The sequence below is a fragment of the Neolamprologus brichardi genome, chromosome 13 (genome assembly GCF_056152115.1).
Source record: "Neolamprologus brichardi isolate AB-2024 chromosome 13, ASM5615211v1, whole genome shotgun sequence".
NCBI lineage: Eukaryota > Metazoa > Chordata > Actinopteri > Cichliformes > Cichlidae > Neolamprologus > Neolamprologus brichardi.
This window is the reverse complement of record NC_142116.1, coordinates 9,619,537-9,641,673: the sequence shown is the minus strand read 5'-3', so window position 1 is coordinate 9,641,673 and position 22,137 is coordinate 9,619,537. Positions and strand designations below refer to the sequence as shown.

The following is a 22,137-nucleotide window of genomic DNA, read 5'->3' as shown; positions in this document are numbered from 1 at the left end:
AGAAAAACGATCTCTTATATAAAGCTAAGAGTAATGACAGACTGTGCCGGAATAAAATGCCTTGAGAAAAAGCCATAAATAGCGCTGAATGACAGATGACAAGGGTCAGGTATTTGTTATTAGCTGCCCTGGTTATGTTGAGTATTACTCACATTAATTTGGCAGGGACGCAGTATGTGCTACAAGGCAATAACATAAACATTTGTAAACTCAACCTAGAGGTGCTGTATATGATATATTTAAACAAGATGGCCGTCTGTTTTGGAAAATATTACAAGCACCATTTTTTCCCGGTTTCTCGCATTCTCAAGTTATGCTCCCAAACTGCTGACCTTCCTCTCCGCTCCCTTCTCCACCCTCCACCCCCACCCCCACCTCCAGAAACCTAACACTCCTGGTGTGCACATTGCTTAAATCAACAGTATTCTGAGAGTTAGTGAGGCAATCACTTTTTTGAGGCAAAGCAGTTGAGAGGAGTTACCCTCTTCCTCCTCCTTCTCTGGCTTGCTCGCATTTATCCTATATGCTCCAGGTCTTGGCACAGAATCTATGTATTTTATTATCAGCTTTGTTTTTCTTTGAAATACATCTCACTCATTGCTGATTTGATTTTTATCAAAAAGAAACATTTTCATTGCGATCCTTTGGAATCCTTTTTTCTTTTTTTTTTGTAATCCTCCAGGGTGGGAGGAGTATAAAAAAACAATTTATTGCTTCAATATATTAATGCTGTCCAGACGCACCAATCACACACAATATTTTACAATCTATTTTTGTACTGCGGTGCATGAGCGCTGGTTTAATGCATCTGTGGCTGAATTTAGTTGAGCTTTGTGTGCTTTTAAGAGGTTTTTCTGCATGTCAGAGTCAGCGGTGTCTGTGTTTGACAGGAAAAAAAGAAACATTTGAACTGAACTGATGCTGACATACACGGAGGGAAAAAAAAAAACGAGTGAATCTATAGTAAGTAAACAGCCTAAAATCCTGAACCTGTGCTTTTTGAGATACAATCTTTGAAAACATTGAGTCCTTCTAGCTTGATTGGGCTGGGTCACTAGATGAACATACAGCATGATGTCATTGTTTCCACAACTTGAACCACTTTCTCGCTGCTCTTTAAACATGAAATCTGATTAGATGAAATATGCATATGCCAATATCGTCCCACGACAGCTCCGTCTGTCAATGTAATAGGCAAATTGCTTGCTAAGCTCATGTTTTCCTATCTCCTCTGCAGATTTGTGTTAACCACGGCCCATGAATTTTTCATTGTCCATATGTCATGGTATACAGAGGCCGTAGAGGAGGATTTTAGAGGAGAACAGAGCACATGCTGTGGCTGTATAGTCACATTTCATAATCAGGACATGAACTGTATATAAAAACAAAGTGAACATCTGGTGAAAGATCACTTACACATGACAACGCACATTGCAATGTCCTTGTGTAAGATGTGAAAGTTGTATATTTTTACTTTATTAGCACCTAAATTACTCACATATAGCTTTAATATATACTAGGCTTGTGTTTCATCGTATCTAATGTGTATGGTATGCACAGCAGAATAAATGCTACTGTGCTATTTTAACTAAAACCACTTTCCTCCACTGGCATCGGTAGCATTAGCACTTCTCTATCGTGTAAGGCACAATTGTTTTGTATTATCCCTCTTATGTCATCAGCAACACAGCAGCTCTACATATATGGCTTTGCATTACTACTTATCTATTAATAGCAAAATGTAACATAGATAAATAAGTATCTAGCTTTGGGGAACAAGCTTAGCTGTTATTTCCAGTGCAAACAGTTTGTCAGCGAAGGAGCTTATCGAGGATATTTGGAGAAAAAAGGACATTCATGTCTTATTTCAGCATTATACCAATTTATTTGCTTACTTGTTTTTGAGTGCATCAATGACATATAGTTCAAAGCACATCATAACCACTGAGCATGGGGGCGGTCCTTGTTTTGTGCCCTGGGTTTGCCCCTACACTCATGCTACTTCTGACTCTTATATGTGGTGAAGATTTACGCATAATGAGTGGGAAACTGTCACCTGCTCCTCATAGTCGAATGTTTATATTTTAATGTAGTCAGTAATTTTCCACAAAGATGATAGAAATGCACATCAATCAAATGCTGAATGGTTGATAAACAGCAAAGGGCTGCTATCATTTCAGCGGAAATCCTCGTAAGCTGTTAATCTGTCATGAAATATGAGGTCTGTATCAACAGACATATACTGACAAAACATAAATTTGATTTCAATGCAGTGACAATGAAAATTGGTTTGTAGAAGCATAAAATTTCTTTTATGCCGTTGATCCTATAGTGAAATATTTAGTCACCATCTCATTTTCATGCTGTCATCACATGTTATTGCAGCTGCAAGGAGTGATTGTCTGGAAATCTCCCCTTTTTGCTGCATTTATGGAAACTCTGACATCCAAGATTTCAAAGTTACCCGCCTTAAACTATTTTAAATCAGTCTAAGTTCTTATTATGCTTTTCCCTCTGCGGTTTTTTCCAGGTGAAATTTTCCTGTCAGCACATTGTAATTTTTGAATGGAGTGTTTTAAGAGGGGGCAGAGTCTCACACATTGGATGCCGTAGCGTCTTTGAACGCATCACAAAAGAATGACTTCAGACTGGCTCCTACTTGTAATAGCAGAACCACAAGATGTTAACAGTGGAAAAAATAATAATAATAAAGTGATGAAATGCTCAGTGCAAATGATTGCCAATAACAAGTATGTTGCAACATGTATGTGCAATTGTCTTCATGTTGACAGCTTCCAGGAATTAAAGGGAAAAATCTGGTAAATAAATTATATTTAATGCACACATGAAAAAGAACCTCCTCGAGCTCTTCTAAGTTTATAAACGATTTCTTTTTAACTTTTTTTTTAAAATAAAATCCAATGCTTTTTATTTATTACGTTACGCTTGAGCTGAGGAGGTTAGCTTGACCTCATTCGAAATGGCTCAATTGATAAATCGGTTTATCGTGAGTCAAATGTGATAAAAACAACACACTGAGAGTCAGATTTTCATAAACGCCAGATGTGAGATGTGATACAACTTCTGAATTTCCCTAATAAAAATGTACAGAATAGCATGTTGCAACCTGGGGTGAGCAAGACTGACTCATACGTGTAACTGTAAACGCTATTTACAGAGTCAGACTCCGGTGTGGAAACACGTCCTGAATGCAGCCTTTTAGTCAGGTTTAAGTGTTCAATATCTCTGTGTAGGTGGAGACTTGTTGCCGGCTGTTTCCCTAAAAAAAGGCTTGTGTAACTTTCAGTGACGTCAAAAATCATTGTTGCACCGCTGATACATGACAGCAGCAAAGTGAGGATTATACACTATGCGGTGAATGTGATTGATGTTTCCAGATTTTTTTTTCTTTTCTTTTTTTTGTTCAAAGTGACCCAGATGTTTCTTGGAAAGGAGAGTGCTTAAACAGAGGCGGTGCTGGCTGCAGTTTTAGACATTTGTTTACAAATGTGTTAATTTTCTTTCTTATGAATATGCAACTATTTACTAAAAAGAAAATACAAAGAGAGGCGATAACTTGTCCTGTTTTCCTTTTCTTTGTTTGTTTGTTTGTTTGTAGATTTGAGAATTAATTTGAATGCCTTAAACACAGTAGCGTATAAACAAGGAAAAGAAAAAGAGAATAAAGATGAAAGTATCTATTGGTCTATTTTGTTATGAGAATGATGATTATTTATAATCACCACGGCCTAATGCTGCGTAGCTTTGCAGAATGATAAAGTCCCTATGATTGGGCTCATTGGCTGACTCGATCCCATCAAGTGTAACTAGAGCGTGATCTATTAGAATACATATGTTTTATTGATGTATGGGCTTCGTGTTTATCCTGGCATTCATTTATTTATAGGTCGATGCTACGATTTTTTTTTTCCTCCAGTAATGAATAGGATAAGCCTTGAAGCTTATCCACTGCTCCCTTTCATCTCTCCCTCTCTTTCTCCCTCCCTCCCCCCCTTCCCTCCCTCTGTCTATCTCCCTCTCCCTCCCTCCAAAAGCCAAATTGAAATACTGTATTTTTTTTTTTTTTTGAGCTCCACTCCTACTGAGTTGTTGCTGCAGTCTGTCAGTATCAATGATGTGGAAGCGTTTGAACGTTATCCCGTTTTTAGCAAATCCTCCACATTATGTAACTTTGACTCTGTTTTACATTTGCCACTCTTGGAACAACAGGGGTGTGTGTATTTGGGGCAGTCCCTCTGCGTCCTCTTAACATTTCTTTGCAAAAAGGGATTTATTTTTTAATTTCCTCTCCTGGAACAATGGCCATTAAGAGCTCTTGCCAACACTTTGGCACAGTAAAAAGCTGAGGTGACATGTTCACTTGTCAGATATTTACAGCTTTTATTGTGCTGTAGTGTTTTTGTCCTGACAGAAAAACTGCGTTATGACTTATTACAGTTTAAATCAACACAGAGAGACCAGAAAGACATTGTGCCTTGCTGGATTTGAGCCAGTATCACTTCTTTTTTTTAATATATACCATGCATAAAATTTATGCTGTGCATATGGGTCCTGAGATAAATCAAATTATTTGGTTCACCGGGGTCAGAGGTCATTGCATTCCTCAGCATATGTGTCAGTCAGGGGCGCTGGGTTAAGATTAAACCCACTGTTAATAAGTACTTAACAGGTGACGCTGCCATCATGAGGCAATCACATGAGGTGGATAAAATGAAAGAGAAAAAGGAAAGAGTAAAGGAAGAAATGAGAAGGAAAGAGTTTCTTCCTGTAATTACGGCTTATTTTGACTATAAATTAAGTTTGTGAGATTTCCCTTGTAAAACATGTAACACTGTAACATAATTTCCTATTTACTTTGTAAATGGAAAGCTTGAGTCGACAGCCTTTATGAGTTTGCGCAGTGCTAAAGTACACACATTCACACCCCTGTTGAAACACACACCCCAATGAATCCGATGAGAATGATTTCATAATCCATCGCAATAATAAACTTCTTTGAACTGTTTAATTGGCTCTTCCTGGAACGGCACGGCTTCGCTTCATTTGATCTGATGAAAGAGTAATGTTGCTTCTCCCCAGGGGGAGCATGCACAACGGCGCACAAATAATGAATTAAGAACACTACTCCTTTTTTTTCCAAAATGACTGCCATAATAAAGCAGGAAAATTCACATTGCACTTACACCAGTTTCCCCTAAATTGCTTTTATGTTTACTTGCTTATGTATTTAATTTTCAGAGCTGGCTTTAAGTGAAAATAAATCCAGATTTCTAAAGGGTAATGGATTGAGTTCACATGAAAAGTGTCATCTGAAGGAACCACTGTCGATAGAAATGCTTGGAAATGCTCCAGAAACATTCCTCATGTGTGATTCTGCGAAAAGTCACACTTGCACTGTTGTGGGAATGAATAGCCCGTGTAGCAAGTAGTGACATTTGATTTAAAGGCATGCAGTGCATGTAAAGGGGGGGAACTGAAGTAGGCTATGCAAAAGAGAGAATGAAATATGTAAAATTTAAACTGACAAAGTCATGACGGTTTGGGAGAATGTCCTCTCTCCTAGGCTGAGGAATATGAATAGTGACAGTCTGAATAGAGAGTCTGTGTACAGCAACAGTATGGTTGCAGAAATGAGCTCATTACTGGCAAATACACACACACATACACACATTTTCTTTTTTCATTACTATGGTGAGAATATTCCATTTACATCTGCTAATTGTAACCCCTAAAATGCCAAAACACAAGACAGGGAAATTGGTGTACCACCAAAACCCATAACCTTAACTGAATTAATTTTCCTCAGTTTTATCCCCTAAAAATCTCCTGAGACTTGTCAGGAAATCTTTAACACACACACACACACGCACACACACACACACACACACACACACACATTGAGCCCTCATGCAAGCCAAGAGAACGATTTACATGATTTTATAAGTGTGAGATAAAAATATGGGAGAGTATTTTTAATGTCCTGGTAAACACACACTTAGAGGGATGTGGGCTTGTCTCCATGGCAACACTAGTCAGAGCGTGCCCGGCCTAGCGTTTTTGACAGTTTCTCCTGATGATGATTGATAATTACTACCTGACTTGTTGTCCCCATCTCCGCAAACATATGGCGAGATCTGCCCTCCGCCATATATCTGCCAAAATGTTCTTTTTTCTGATAATAGCTTTTTAATGTTGCGTTTTGTTGTGTATGCATAGCAGCCCCCCACCACCACCACACACACACACACGCACCCCCTCCCAACCCCACCCCTTTGTAATTACATTTGCCACCGCTCACATACTTATTAGAGAAAGGAAAGAGAAACAGATAGGAGAAGCAGGAGAGTGGGAGAAAGTCAAAAACAGGCAGCAGAAGGAGGGAGGGACAAAATTAATTTAACTTTGAATTGATGTGTTCTGCGCACTGCTGCTGGATTTAAATTTGACAAATTGTCAGGATTAACAGAAAGAAAGAGCATTTTACAGTATAGTCACATATTAGAAAATAAACACCAGATAATAGCCAGTGTGGTGGGCTGTAGTTTGAAATGGCAAGCGAGACTCTTTATTCCATATCTGTGTGCGCGGTATTTTATTATGCAGTGTGTTTGCATGCGTAAAGCTCATATTTAGATGCAATTGGAGGCAATCTTGTTATATTCACAGAGGCCATAGAGGAGGATATCAATCTATAAACATGATTTATCTACTGTGCACTGTCTAAAAAGGCATTAGCATAGGCCCTCTGTTGTGGATCTTATTACCTGACTGTATGCTGAAACCACAGACTAACACTGCAGACCTGACCAGCATTTAAAACATCAGCTAAATTCAGATTAAACACTGCACTCTTCCTTTTAAGCTTTTAGTAAATTGCACCTACATAGACAATATTTTAAAAAAATGAGTTTATGTGACAAAAAGATGACAACTATTTCTTTTTGATGAAACATGCTGACCCGAGCTGCTTCTCGGTAGGTGTAGGATGCTTCATAGAACATTTTATTTCTAATTTTCTCTTCCATTTAATTGGCCTCCATAACCTCTACTTCCAGGAACAGAAACATTATCAGCATCTGATTATGTCTTGTCATGTTCTGCAGGCTAAATCAGATAAACACAAGTATCTGATTTAACACGTTTGTAGTTACAGATATTGTAGTTCACTTATATCTGGCTGGCTCATATAATGTGTGGCTCACCTGCAGCAGGCAAAAGCAGGGCACTCTGCAGAAACCGAAGTCATTTCTAATACTGTGTGATTGAGGTCTGCCACAGGCTATGGCAACAGACAGGCTCTGTGAAGGAGATAATGATGCATACACACACAGCTGTCAGTCAGCCAGCTAAGGGGAATCGTCTTTGAGGGAAATAAAAACAGACTGTAGCCGAAATAATGCGGTGTTTGTATAGGAAATGATAGGATTGGGGAAATAGACTGGAACGGGATGTCAGAGTTGTTGGAAACGAAGAGGAGGTCTGGTAAAAATCTCACACGGATTCCCATCTTTGCATTGTGAATATATTAACGTAATCGCACTAACATTAAGCGCACATTAGAGAGAGCAAGTCTGATTTTTCTCTGACCACTAGTGGTACCAAACCATGCAGGTAGCTGTGTGTTGCTCCCCAGCCCATAACAACACAGAAAAATGAAAAGTATGAAAAATACTCGGAACTGGGACTCTTCCAGCCATGGCTGTGTATCCTTGGGATAATTGGCAGACCAACTGTGGGATAAGTTCCAGTGAAAACTTGTTTTGGGGCTTAGGTTGTTGCGTTAATGTTGACTCACAACAGCAAAATAAGTCATAGCATACAGTACACCCAATTCTGACAGGTTCAACAACCCACACGCCCTTTTTTATTGTAAATTGTCTTAATTACTTTATGGTCTGTAAATAGTTGTCATTATCAATAACGTGTAAAGAAAAAAAAAACTTCGGTTCTTAGAAGCCTCCATTCATCTCCTCCCTACGTCGTTTCCGCCCGGACCTGTTTAAAACTCGTCCCTGACTTCTCTTTTAGTTTCTTTTCTTTAAGTATAGATTCTAAAGATATGAACAAGATAATGAAATGAAAGAAATGGCTGTTTTTGTTTGTTCCTTCTAGCCTTTTACATTTCATATACCCCCGCCTCTGTTTAATATAATAACAACTGTCAGTGTTTGGTCAGTACACATGTGTTTGACTTGCTTCGCCAATAAAAAAAAAAGATTTCCATGTTAACATTTATTCAACTGGCTGTGTGAAATATGAAGAGGATTACCAGGAATGACCCACCCAGCCCTATGAGTTGTGTCTTTGCACTCACTTTATTCTACTAATTTCCCACTAAATGGCAAACATAGCTGAGCACTTAGAAGCTAAGGAGTTGGATATTTCCCTCGGAGAGTGAATATTTTACATAGATAATAATATTGACATTGTCTCCAATTTAATGTTGTTAATTTAAATCATTTTTCTATTATCCTAATAGAAAGGAGAGGATAAGTGAACCTCTTTTCACCTCCTCTGCATTAGGTTTAAAAAAAATTTACACAGACAAAAATAGAGACATCAAAAAAACCCAATAATGGGCTAAGCTTCTTTGTGTGTGTAATTTGGGCAAGCTTGCTCTTTAAAAAACGCTTCGAGCAGAGTCAATCAAGGTGCTGTTGGAAAGAAAGAGCTGTTTACAAGACGCTGTCGAGGACCTGGGGATGAGTCAGTTGTACCTCAGGGGGACTGTTGTTAGACCTCTTTTAGAAACAGGTCGGCCTAATCCCTGCTTTTTACTCGGGCCATGCTCTAATAGCCTTGTATTACAGTGATTTTCTGCGTGTTAGTAGTCAGAACAAGTTCCTGATACAGGTACTCTCACCAAACACAGCACCAGTGAAAATTTGAAATTGTTGCTCTTGCTGCTGGGCTTTGCTGTGTTTACTGATTTTTTATCTCTTTCGCTCTCCTCTCCCTCTGTTAAATTGGAAGGTGAGTTTGTTGTTGTTGTTTTTAAAGGCTTGGCACAGCTAAGATGTGTTTTTGTAATAACAGTAACGTGTAACTATTATCATACCTAGGAAGAAGCCAAATAATTCCTCCTCATTAAATTCAGAATAGCTCTCAGGCACAGCAGTATTAAAATATCTTCTTATGCTGCAGATGCATTCATAGTCAAAAACAGGCAATAGCGGTGATGAAAATATTTCAGTGTTACTGATGTGAAATCCCCCTGAGGTTGACCTAGTATGAAATGCCGCACTCTTGGATTGTGTTGTGTGAAATGTTTTGCACTTTATCAATGATAATCTTCCCCTGTATATTTATGAGAAATTAATTAACACTTGTATCATCTATCAACCTACGGAGGTTTTGATGATTAATAAAAACAGTGTACTGTGTCCACCCACACACACTCGCTCGCTCTGTGGGCGCATTGTGTAATTTTTGATGATTGCAGCGATGGAGATGCTTGAAGTATTGCTGTTCATTAAAGGTTTTGTGTGTCTGTCTGTGTGTGTATGTGTCTCAAATGACTCTGAGCAGAAACGTGCCTCAAGCGCAGGAACAGAGGAATAGCTCTGCTGTCAGATGTGACAAAGTGAGAATTACGAGCATGTCAAAAGTGCCTGATGTTAGTATGCGAAAGGTGACGGCAGCTTCAGTCGCGGCATAATCGCGAGGAGGAGGAGGCATCTAATGCTGCTTTACATGACGAAAATCAAGAGAGCTGTATTGGTTTCGGTCATGATATTGTGAAATCTGTGTTGGGTTAGTTTGCTTGGTTGCCTCATAAAACAAAGGATGTTTGTAAAAGTCCTTTCTTCCCTTTGTTGATGCTTCGCTCTATTATACCATCACTTTTAAATTATGGTCATAGTGTAAGATAACTGGTAGGACTGCTTGTGTTTTCTGAATCTCTGCACACTGCAAGTGCAAAGTCACTTACAGTCCATACACACGGGCAAAACAGGCACAATTAGGAATTAAAGATAGAAATCTGAATTTCCTTTTTTTTCTAATAGGAGTGTGTGGGTATAATTAAAGCCAGCTCTGATGAAGGGCACTGTTGAGAGAGATTTAAGCGAGTCTTTTAAACCAAAACAGTGAGTGTGGGTGGAGAATGTGTGTTTTTTAAATATCCAGTGGTATTCGGTAAAAAACAAATCTATCACTTCCTGATTTACTGCCAGCTTGAAAGGCAAATAACTGTTGTTTTAATTTGTGGTAAGCAGCAGCGACCTGTGCGGTAGGTTGTAGTACAAATGTGCTTAGGTGTTGTGTATTGCATTCCCCTTGAGAACCTTTTGATTAAAATTGCTGGCAATATGTGTCATAAATACCAAAAGAGCAATAGACAAGGTATTGACTCAGAGATGAGCCTGAGAAAGAAACATTAGCCTAGACGTGCTTTTTCCATGAAAGTGTGGTCAGAAACATCCAGTCCTTGAGAACAAGTAATTGAAATTCCTCCAAACTCTGAGATCTTTGACGTACATATAGTGAAGACACATGGTTGCCCGTCATCGCTGGCTGAGGAATCAGTCTGGTACTGTTGGTTTGTTGCTTTGGAGCCTGCCTTGTCACTTCATTGTGCCTCCAGTGGAGTTAAAATGTTCCACCAAAGTGCAATATCACTTCGCTGATCACACATTTAATGCTCCACTGCTCTACAGATTAAAGTCTGTGTCTAAAGCGTTGTATCAGAGGGCACTTTGTATCATGATTTGTCATGTGTTATTCATTACTTGTCAGGGTTTTTTTAACCTTTGGTTATTTTGTTTGCATTGTGACAGCTGCTATTATTGTTCCTTATGAGTCATATTTAGTTTTATTCTATTTTTTTTTTTGTTTAATTCTCTAAGTCTGCTTCTGTTTTCCGTTTGAAAAACTTCCCCTTTTTCCAGTGGCATCTTTTTATGCATACATGGAAATACAGCTGCTCGGTCCTCAAAGAGTCTCTCCCGGTGCTTTATGTTGTATAACTTGCGGTAAATTTCCGATGCGCCACTGTAAGCTTGTATAGCAGACCTGAGCGACCTCCTTTGTCTGAGTGTGGGCGTTTTCACAGGTTTAGTTTCATTTACAAATCCTTCCCTGAGGAGGACTGCTTCTCACCTGCACAGATAGATCTCTTCTCTCTCTCACAACTTTACAGTGTGTTTAGTTAAAAAAAAAAACCTTACATTTACTGAACCTTCAGCATGTAACTCATCAGGGAGTTACTTATTGAACTAATTGACCTAGAGGATCTCTCTTTGGAGAATTCACATTGATTGTAAGCTCTGGAACATAACTCCACTCGTCAATATCTCTGCGCTGCTAAACTGACTTGAGTGGTTATCAAGAATTCTGTCCATAAATGGTGTTAATTATAATTTCAAGATTAAATTTTGCCATGTTCTATCCAGGGGGACATACTGTACTGTACAAGCAAGGCCTTGTATTGCAACATGAATGTTACCTTTGGCTGCGAACTATTCTGATAATTGCTGAGTGGGTGTCAGACCTTTAGTGAATTTGCAACCAAGTAAGACAACAAAATATGTCAAAACATGTTCTTCTGGTGCTTGTTCTTGAAATACCACACTCATCCTCACTCTCCTCTTTGTTTGAACTTGAACCCCATTAGCTGAAGTTAGATGTAGTTGAAGTTCAACTGTAGAATTAAGGATGTGCGCAGAAGCATGAGTGGGAGTCTGGTTTCATGAAAGCGTAGATGGGGCATTCTTCCCCAATTGCAGTTTGTCTGGGGGATAAAAACTCTCATATGTTCCTCTTTCAAATGTGATGAGTCAGAACAGTCATCATTTCAGGAAGGAAATTATCATTTAACTTGTCTACAGTTGAAAAAAAATGTTATTTATCGAGCTGAATAAGGTTATCATAGTTAACCTGAAACTGGGTGTAAAATACACTGAAATAAAAAGAAACAATAGGTGACTGTTGGTCATGAATGCTCCTCTAACAAATCCCTGCATTGTAATAATTAAAAGGATTAATACTGAAGCAAAAAATCAAACATTTATAGCACTTAAAAGTGAACTGAACAAGAAAATCCACAGATAAGTGTTTAGTTTGTCATTTGAAACTTTGTAGCATTTCTGAACAATTTTTTCTAATGATTTATTTCAGCTTGACCTTTGTAAATGTCAATAAAATGAATGATCAACATTTATAGCATCCTCGTTGTATATTTGCATAATAAGATTACAAGGATGATTGTAAATTAACGTAAGTCTACCACACTGTGTAGTTCCCCGAGGCAGTTACAGTGGTGCTAACAACATGTTGTATAAGGAGTTTTTGGTCATTAAGAAAAACAGTAGATTCAACTTTTGACTTGAAAATAGCTTCAGAGAAAAAATGCAAGGGGTGTCATGAGAAATGTAGCTTTAATATTTAAAAAATGAAGTGGTGACATTGTGTCAGTATGCATGTTATAATCTTCTTACTATAATACATGAAATCTGTTTGTTTGTTTTCCTCGCGTACAATGAGGAGTTGAGCAACCAAAATTGGCACACAGGAACATCTTCGGCCCCTGGAGGTTCTTATCTATATCAGATAATATCATGTCATCATGTTGCCTAGCAACTACCTACAAATGGGCTAAAATGACCCATTTGAAGCTTTATGCAACTGTAACACCTCAGAAAAGCAGTCTATCATTCTTTTTTCATGACGGTAACATCTCAATTATTCCCAGAAAAACTTTCATAATGCAGGCTCTATTATGTCGTCATCTTGCCTAGCAACCACCTAACAATGGAATAATGTCACAGGCTAAACAATACAATAACATGGGAATGTACTAGTGTTAGAAAACAAAGGCGTGAGTAACTCCCACTCTTTCTGTATGACTGCACATTTATGGTAATACAATCAAGATTCTCATTAAAGAATAACCTTCATTTATGGGATTAGATGCTATCTGCCACCTTTGTGTACTTTTCTAGCCTAATCAAACTTTATTGTAAATATTTTTTACTATGATAATAGCAAGTTAAAAATCTAGTCTGTACCAAACTTTTTGCAGTTGTCGAGGACTTTCAGTCAAAATTATTGTTATCCATGTGAACCTTTAACAACATCTTTAAAAATTTCCTCTGTTTAGCTGTTTTGTCTTGTTTCATCTGTGCCAAAGTGGTGAACTGATCTTTCAGCTGACCAAAATTGCCATTCTTTTAACCGATATTGCTGGTGTGGCTAAAATTAGGAAACCGCTGCACACATCTGTAGTTGTGAGTGATTATTTCTGTCATAAGTGTTACTCCAAAGTGCCAAATGAAAGGATGAGTTGGCCACTAATCCTGTAAAGCACATCAAAGTGTTTTTCTATCCTCTAAGCCTTTAATTTCAGTTTGCCAAACAAATACAAAAACAGGCACAACACAATTATTTGGCCCATGCAGCCCATCAGCGTGATCATTTGTCCAACTACTTTAAAGAGGATCTGTGAAGCCACCCTCCTGTTCATTAAGTGAGCATGCAGATATTGCACTTTTTCAGTCAGCTTTGTGAGCTTTATCAACTGAGACATCCATCACTTGAATTCTCCAGTTGGCTTGATATGTCTCTCTACTCACAGCAGCCGCTCAATCAATCAGTCCATTTTGTTGTGGTTCCCTGTGGCTCGCCTCTGTTGATGCATAGAACCGTCAGAACCCTTCCTGAGCTGTCTCTAATGAGTTTTTCATTATCATTGACATCAGCTGAATAGCAATGAAACAGAGGTGCCAGGGCTGTGTCTAATTGAATCTGAGGGGGTAGAAATTATTAGACAAAGCAATGTTTTAAAGCTGTTAAAAGCATTCAGCTGCATCCTGAGATCAAGTGTTCATCCTGTGCTTCTCTGTGCTGAAGTCATTGTGACGTTCGTGGCTTATGATGGGAATAACCCTTATCCATATATATGAATTTAGTCACTATTTTTTTGTTTTACTATAACACCAGTGTCTGGTGATGGTGTATGTGTGTGTCTGCATGTGTTAGCAGTATGCCTTAGGGCTTTATGGAGGACTAGGAAAGAGTCCTCTGGTCACTTCAGTGCATGTCTCCAAGTCATGTCAGTGTCCCAAATAAGCAGAAAGCCACAAAGTAAGAAATTATTAACTTAAGGGGAAGCTTGGTCAGCATCCATTTTTGGTGTATGATTATAAGGTCCATATTTGGCTTGCAGAGGGGAAGTATCAAGTGTGCTTAAATGATCTTGTTCTTTTCTAGTACATTGACAAAAACACTTAATGCCCACGGAGTGTTAAAAATACCACGTCTCCCAGGGTGCTGTAGAATCATCGTCTTGTGATGTTGGCTTTGTTTTTCTACAGACTATAAATGTCTGTGTTTCCATTCGACAAAATCGATCTGCACAGAGTCAGTCCACGTTTTATTTTCTTTGTGTTATTCTAAAGCTGATGACTCCTCCCTTACGCAACACTGCCACGAGGAGAGCAGATCAGCGCTTCTTCTGCAGCACAGAAAAATTGCCTTTACTTGACCTTGTGTGCTTGTTTCTGTATATTTACAAAAGTACATGAATGCACCATTTAACCCCTATCGGCAGCTTCTGCCTGGCTGGTTTAAATGTGTTCTGTTTGGCCTCTGTCAATAAGTCACTGAATTCAGATTCACTCGCTGCCCTGTTGCAGAGTGTTCTGCAGCAGCGTTTTGCAGTAATTGCAGCTTTTTCTTACGCAGCAGTATTTGACTTGATGAAAAATGTAAACAGACAGGCAGGTTATGTAACTCAGTGTATGGTGTCAGCGAGGTTAGTGATTGGACTAAAAACAGAACCGCACTGAGTGTGTGACCTCACTTGGACCTGCGATGTTTGTTTAAATCTAATGTCACATGTTGGAGGATAAATCTGGATTCAAACCTGCAAGCAGTCATAATAACTCCTCTTATATTTGTTCTCTATGAGATATGTTTTCTTAGTCATCTCAAGCTTTCATTTTCTTTTTTACTTTATATTTATGGCTTGTGTTGCTTACATAAAGCCTAAGCATCACAATTTGGCTGAGACGAAACATAATGTGATATTTTATGGCTTATGTCTATGTCCCTTCAAAATTAAACATAAGTAAATACAATAAGATGTGTTATCTTTCAGTATTAATGAGTAATTGGCCGAATAAAAGGAGCCGGATAAGCACCAAAGTGGATAAACAGTGGAGGGAGGAACACACCCAGCGCTTTCTAAGTAAAGATTACAGCGTTGAAAACTTGTTTTTTTAGTGCCAAAGAGATGACAAATGCACAACAAATGTCCTTGGAATTTTCCCTGTGCTGTTTCTCCGCAGCGTAGCGGTTGTGAAAATAACAACATGAAGTGATGGGTTGCTGAGTCGTGATCATTTTACCCTTTTAATGACTGCCTCTTAGTTTTATTCAGCTCTGGTGTTATTGTAACATTCTCTTGATGGGAATTTGATCCGACAAAAATAATCACAGAGTCCTTTTGGCAGAGAACAACCTTGGATGTGATTTAATTGTCATTGCAGATGGAAAGAAAGAATGTCGACGCTGAGAAATACATGACTGAACTTAGATTATTTGAAGTTTTTCTTTCCCTCTCCTTTGAGCTTATCTCTGTTTGTGTTGCTGCGAGGAGGCAAGTCACTCTGCCAAAAAGTTACATTACAATTGCGGGTTGACATAAACGTGGGTGTACAAAGGACTTGGAGGGCTTAGATACTTTATTGTGTGTGTAATGTGAACTGAGCAATTATATCTGCCAGCCTTTCAAACAAAGAGCTCCTATCATGCAGGTTCATGTGTTTTTAATTAACAGCGTTGAGCTTTAAGACATGAGAAGACTAACCAGAGGGAAACCAAAAATAGAGTCATGATTATCAGTTCATCTGATGTGCTGTAGTACAGTGTAATTATTTATGTTGCTTAGAATCGGGGGGGCAAGACAAAGCATTTTTATGTTATATATGTTGCGGTTAGAAAAAAAATACAAGCTATGTTTGTCTAGCATCTGTGTGAAATATTTCTCTTAGCACAAACTGACTGTTTAAAATTTCTTCCCTTTTGTGGGTTTCTCGGTTAACCAGCATCTGTCATTTTCATTATTATTCTAACTGCCTGACTGTTATGACGCCCTCATCTGTAATCTTAAAAATACATCTGTCTGAATTTAAAATGGAGTTTCTCTTTTAGGCTGGCAGTGAACTTGAGGATCGTGTTTACTAGCACATTGGAGCAATTTGGCAGGCTGCAACCCCATTCAGCACAATGTTGCACTAATCCAGTTTAAAAATAATTAGCTACAGGCTAGCAGGCCTGTGAAATTCCTTTCCCCTGATTGTAAATGTTCCTGTCATAGCCTCCCTCTAAGTTCCCAGGCAAGAAATACATATTTGGGTTTAAAAGGCGTTTTCTTTTTAAGTCTTTTTTTTTATTCTTCTTGTAAAACAAAGTATATTATTATGAAAGAATTAGATGTTGGCAACAAAGAGCTGAAAGTATTCAGTGATTTTAAAAAGCAAATTTCCATCTAAATGGATAAATCTAATTGTCATTGTTCCCTTTCCTTCAGCTCCCAACCTGAAGGGGCGACCTCGGAAGAAGAAGCTGTCCTTCTCTCAGAGGAGAGACTCCCAGAGTCAGGCTCAGGGTCAGGGGTCATCAGGGTCAAACCAGGGTTCGACAGCAGTGACAGCACAGGAACCCTCTAGTCCAGAGGGCAAAATTACAACCAAGGTAAGATAAGTTACATTCCCTCAGGGAGTATTTACATGTTACAACTGGGACATGGGCTAAAAGCAAATATTTCTTAAAATAAAACGGAGAAGTGTTGCCATAAAAACAGCTGCGATATCACGGTAACAGCCGTCCACTAGAGGATGCTTCATCAGTGTCACTGTACATGTATGCGTGAATGCTCCAGAGATAACCCTATAGATTAAAAAATAAATAAAAACACAGACTAGAACTGTTTTGGCAGCTTTGGCTCAGATTCTGAGTTATGTTGTCCTATAATTACAGGGTTCAGGGTTTGATCCCTGGATTCTTCAAATTGGCTTGGAGGAAGCAGTCTTGCACACTGTTATGGTTAGGCTTAGTAAGACAATAATTTATCAGTTTTAGTTAAAGTTGTGGGGAAGCTGTTTGCTGTTGCCTGCAGAGCGTCCTTCACATGACTCTGAGCGGACTCGGTGCTCTGAGAGGAACTGCTCTGCCACTTCAGATTTCTGCAGTTTATTGGAGAAAAAGCACTTTTTTCATGCCAAGGCAAAGCAAAAAATTGACACTGGCATGGTATCCTCCAGTCAGCAGGTCTATTACACGCATTGCCTGTACGGTATACATACACCATATATTTCATTTCCTTAGAACATATAGCCATGTAAGTTAGTCTACAAGGTTACACTTACATAAATATTTGTAAAAGACATATTATAAGGATATTATACAACAAATAGTAACTTTAAAGTCCACTAGCTTTATGTTAAGATCACAGCTTTTGTTGCCAACCAGCTGCTTTCCACGTTGTCCTTGAATCTTAAGTTACAGAATAAACTTTACTTTCCTACACAATGACCAACACAGCAACAGTGTAGTCTATTCGGGACGTGTAAAAAGCAACACGATTGCGAAGGCCACGTGCTACAAAAAGGGATGTCACAAATCAACACAAATGAAGCAAGGACGACTGGGGAATGAAGACTGTTTAAAAATTATTATTTTTATTATGACAGCATTTGCTGATTATACTTCTATAATTGACTTCTTCCTAAATCTAATGTGATTTCACCTGATTAGTTTATCACTGATAGATATTATGATAGGATCTTTTGTTGAGAGGTACTTTTTTGTCTGTGTCACTTTTCTCATAATAGCCTCTTACCAGGTACAGTGTAATCTAAAATTGGGTTATTAACGGGTTATTTCCTATTTTAATCTAAGAACAGTTTCCACCAATGAGAAGCACTCAACTCATTCTGAAATCATGTTAGATGATGGAGGAAACTGGAAACAAGAAATAATCATCAAGCCCCATTACTAGGTCTTTGTCATGTTTTCTTTATTTAAAAAATCGGTTTAGTGGTATCACTTTCTATTGATATTTTGATTTTGTACCTCTGTCCTCGTTTATTGTCTGACATTAGTCGTAATATTCCTGTGAGGGAAATATCTTTGGTAAAAGCTCTTCCACAGTTATTCCTATGACCTTGGACAGTTAAATCAATATAAGCAATTCTTTCTCAAAGCTGGAGTCAAACCTATCTGTGCCTAATCTGTTATGACCAGAGGAGCTGCTTCATTGATAATCAATGGGAGTTTTCCTCTGTGGCCATTAGGAATATTTACTTGTGCTTAAACCCTAACAAAAGTCATACAAACTGTCTGACATCATTTGAATAACACTCTGTTAAGGGTTTAATTTTCCGCTGAATACATCCGCTGAGTCTGTATGCTCTCTCTTTGCAGGTCAAACCCAACTGTAAAACGGTACCCAACGGAAAAATAACCGCACCGGCCAAACAAAAGGCCATTGGCCTCAGTAAGAAATCTTTATCCGAGGAGAAGGACAGAGGAAAGGAAAAGGAGAGGGAGGAGAGAAGCGAGAAAGAGGACAAGAAAGAGGAGGATACATCAGAGGAGAGCCGAGCGGAGGAGCAGGCTTTCTTAGTAGACCTCTACAAGTACATGAAAGAAAGAGACACGCCCATAGAGAGGATCCCCTTCCTCGGCTTCAAACAGAGTGAGTAGGGCAACTTTTTCTCTTATTCCCACACTGCCGTTGTTGAAGCAATGCAGCGCTCGAATCGATAGTAAAAATTTGTGTGGATACATTTTTACAGGAGTTATTTTGAAAATTTAGGTCGTAACATCGACTGAGGCTGAGAGGAGATTAAAAAAAAATTGGAGTAAAAGACACCTGTAGGAACAAGCAATAAAAAAAAGCCCCCAAACCTCTTCAGAATTTCCCTGCACAGAAAAAAGAAAGCACATTATTATTTGAACCCTAAAATATCGTGTGCTTGGAGAAAAGAAACACAAGTATATGTATCAGAGTGAAAGTGCACTCTGTAAGTCACACATGTCGGTGTAACGGGCAGGGGAAAACCTCGCATGGACTCTAATCGGCATCTCTAACCACATGTTATATATGCAGAGCCCCTGTTGTGATCAAAGGAGAAACAAGTAGCTGGTTTTTAGTCAATGGTGGACTTTCTCCTATTCATCTAGTGTGTGAGAGTTTCATGTGCTCCCATATGTTTAAACTGCAGCCAAAATGTTAAAAAACTAACTCAGTGTGTAGTAATAATAAACTAAAGGATTAATATTCTATGTTGAGAAAAATCCCATCTAGCAGTTAGTAAAAGACTCAGGAGACTTCCTGTCAGAGCACATTTTGCCTGGCTTTTATATAAAGAGAGAATATCTTCTCTCACTTGTCAAAGGGGTTTCCTGTGAAGGCCAAGAACGTCCTCTACCAGTGTTAAAAGAACATCACATGTATGGGAAACACGTCGGCCCAAGATGAAAGATTTCTAATATAGGTCGGATGCTTAGCTTGCACTTGGTGTGAACAGGACAGAGAAGAAGAAGAAGAAACGCGCACCTAAGCATCAAAAAGGGCACGCTGTGGTCTCTGGAAAGTGAAAAAGTGTGTTTGCTTTATGTGTTTGATGTCGAGGCAAGACGCATGAGAATGCGGGCTCTCTTCACAAACTGTGGTTTTCAGATTTAGTTCATGCTCAGTCTTTATTCAAGGAGGGACATAACATTTGCATTCATGTCAGAGGAACCAAGGAGAATTTAGCCATTCAGATCAGAATGTAGCACGACAACTCCAGCAAATTAACGAGAGACGGGGAGAGGGGAGACATGCCTTTTGAATGTAACAGTGACATTTTATAGCGTAGTAAAACTCATTACTCTAAACTATTACACGAAGGTAAGCTGTGGTCGACTCGACTGTGCTAACCTCACTGCGGTATTTTGACAGTCCTGTCATCTTGACTGCCGACATGTTGTTGCTTAAATAGGTCATTGTGGTTGCGGGAGATATAAAGAGGGAGCGAGGAATACGTAGAGAGTCGGAGGGAGAATTGCATACCCAACTCGCTTTACTTTTAGCTGGCATTTCTCAGTTTGAGCTCAGAATAAAGTCGAGGTCCACGCGCCAACTGTTTTACATACAGTACATGCTTTGAATCTCAAAACCAGACACATCATAAGCAAGGCCCTCATTAAATGGTGAAATCATGCTGTTTAAACTTCGTCCTTGGCAGCGAGCGCACATCAGCACATGTAAAGAGGAGGAAAAAAGGAAAACACATCATAATTAATACAACAAACCCTTAGATGTAATCAGACGCTGTTTTCATAGTCTTCTCTTTAAACTTGCTACAAATGCATTAAAAGATCAGAGCTCACTTTCCTGAAATGGAAATCCAAATTATGTTATTTCAGTTGCATTTGAGTAATAATCTTTTATGAAGTTCTCCAGAGTTTACCAAAGCAACAGATGGTTGATTGATTTACCAGACTTACCCATGCTTTGTTGGCTGGATCACTAAAATATCCATTTGACTCACCTCCAAAAAAAACCCTATCTGAGCCTGAACGAAGACTATTTCTGCGTATTCCACCTCATCTTCTAGCCGTGGAGCCTTACCTTTAACATCATAATAGTGAAGCTTTACAGTCTGGCTGAGAGATAAGACCGCTAACCACTGAAATTCAGTCGGTCTGCCTTTACCTCGAATGACTCATAATCTATTTTAAACAGAGAAATGCTAATATTGCTGGTTTAGCTCAGCACCCACTTGTTTTCCTGCCTCACGCTCATGCGGAATTCATGTTTCACTTCAAGGTTTGTATGAATTAAACATCTTAGAGCTCAGGTGCTCATCTGAGACCAGCCGGCCTCATATTCAGTTTTCTGTCAAGATAAGCACAAGATGTCTTTACGTTTTAGAGGCTCAAGATATTCTTATCTTTGCTGGAAGGTGGAAATGAACAATTTCTCTGTTTAATCTAGAGATCAACATGTTGTTTAGTGTTCTACTTACAGCTAATCAGTGATTCATTTGTGAAACTATGAAAAAGTCACAGAATCCCAGCGTGCAAGGTGACATCCAATGAACTGGGTTTTTTTCTCCCTGCTGATGTATTCAGTAAAATGAAAAGAAAAACAAAGTCTTCACATTTCAAGAGTTGGAGCCAGATAATTTCATCCATCGGTCCATTTTCTTAAACACCTATCCCAGCTGTCATAGGGTGAACATCAGTGTACACCAGTCTATCGCAGGGCTGATGCAGCCAATTTAGAATCACCAGTTAACCTAATATGCATATTTTTGGCCTGTGGGAGGAAGCCAGAGTACCCAAATAATACAATTTTTGAATTGATTGGTTTTTAAAATGATTGTTTGTGAAACTACCCACTGATTATTGCTATCCCTAAACTTAATGTTCCAGCTGTAGTATGCGCTCTTTTTGTTTCTAATTTGCATTGCTCAGTCATTTTAAAAGCTACGAGAGCACTAGCATTTGAATTGCAGAAAACAGCTACCAAGTGTGGCTGCAGTTTATTCCAGTGAGTTGTCGTCCTTCTATTTTTGTTTTGGGGGTTTTTTGTTTGTTGACTTTGCTGTACAGCTGCTGCCATTTAAGTTGCATGGCTGCAGCAGAGATTGTAGAAAGATAATTTCGAGATTGTGATAGTGGATGTAGGAGGAATAAAACAGAGTAGAAGTAGTTACACTGTATGTTGCGAATGCCCTTGATCGCCAAGATTAACTGTTAAGTGTGAGTGTGTGCCTCTGTGTGAAATTTTTTTGTGTGTGCTTCAGTGCTCGGGCATCAGCATGTGATTGTGAACATCAGTTCCAATTTGTCTCCTTCTTCCAGCCTTGTTGTCTAATTGCCATGCCATCGGTGTGTCATTGAGGCTGCATTGTGTTCCTGTTTTGTCATCCTTATCTCAGTGATAATTGCCCCTGCCAAATAGAGGGGAATTAAGAAAAGAAATTGCTAATGACAAGACATCTAAGAAAAGGCATGTTCTCTCATTTCCTTTATGTGTCCTGTTCCCTCCCAGTCCCGTGTGCTATTGTAATAATTACAGTCGATGCATAACAAGCTAGTTAAATAGACAATCTTTCT

The 22,137-nt window shown here is 38.8% G+C and overlaps 2 protein-coding genes across 2 annotated transcripts in view; one reads left to right on the top strand and one right to left on the bottom strand.

Annotated features, from left to right (window-relative positions):
* Positions 1–22,137, bottom strand: part of rtkn2 (rhotekin 2) — a 73,108-nt gene that overhangs the window by 20,161 nt on the left and 30,810 nt on the right. The window lies entirely within an intron of this gene.
* Positions 1–22,137, top strand: part of arid5b (AT-rich interaction domain 5B) — a 74,533-nt gene that overhangs the window by 36,669 nt on the left and 15,727 nt on the right. The window contains exons 5-6 of the mRNA XM_006783627.3: positions 16,553–16,716; positions 18,448–18,721. Of these exons, the coding sequence (XP_006783690.2) occupies positions 16,553–16,716; positions 18,448–18,721 (438 nt within the window). The remainder of the gene's footprint in view (positions 1–16,552; positions 16,717–18,447; positions 18,722–22,137) is intronic.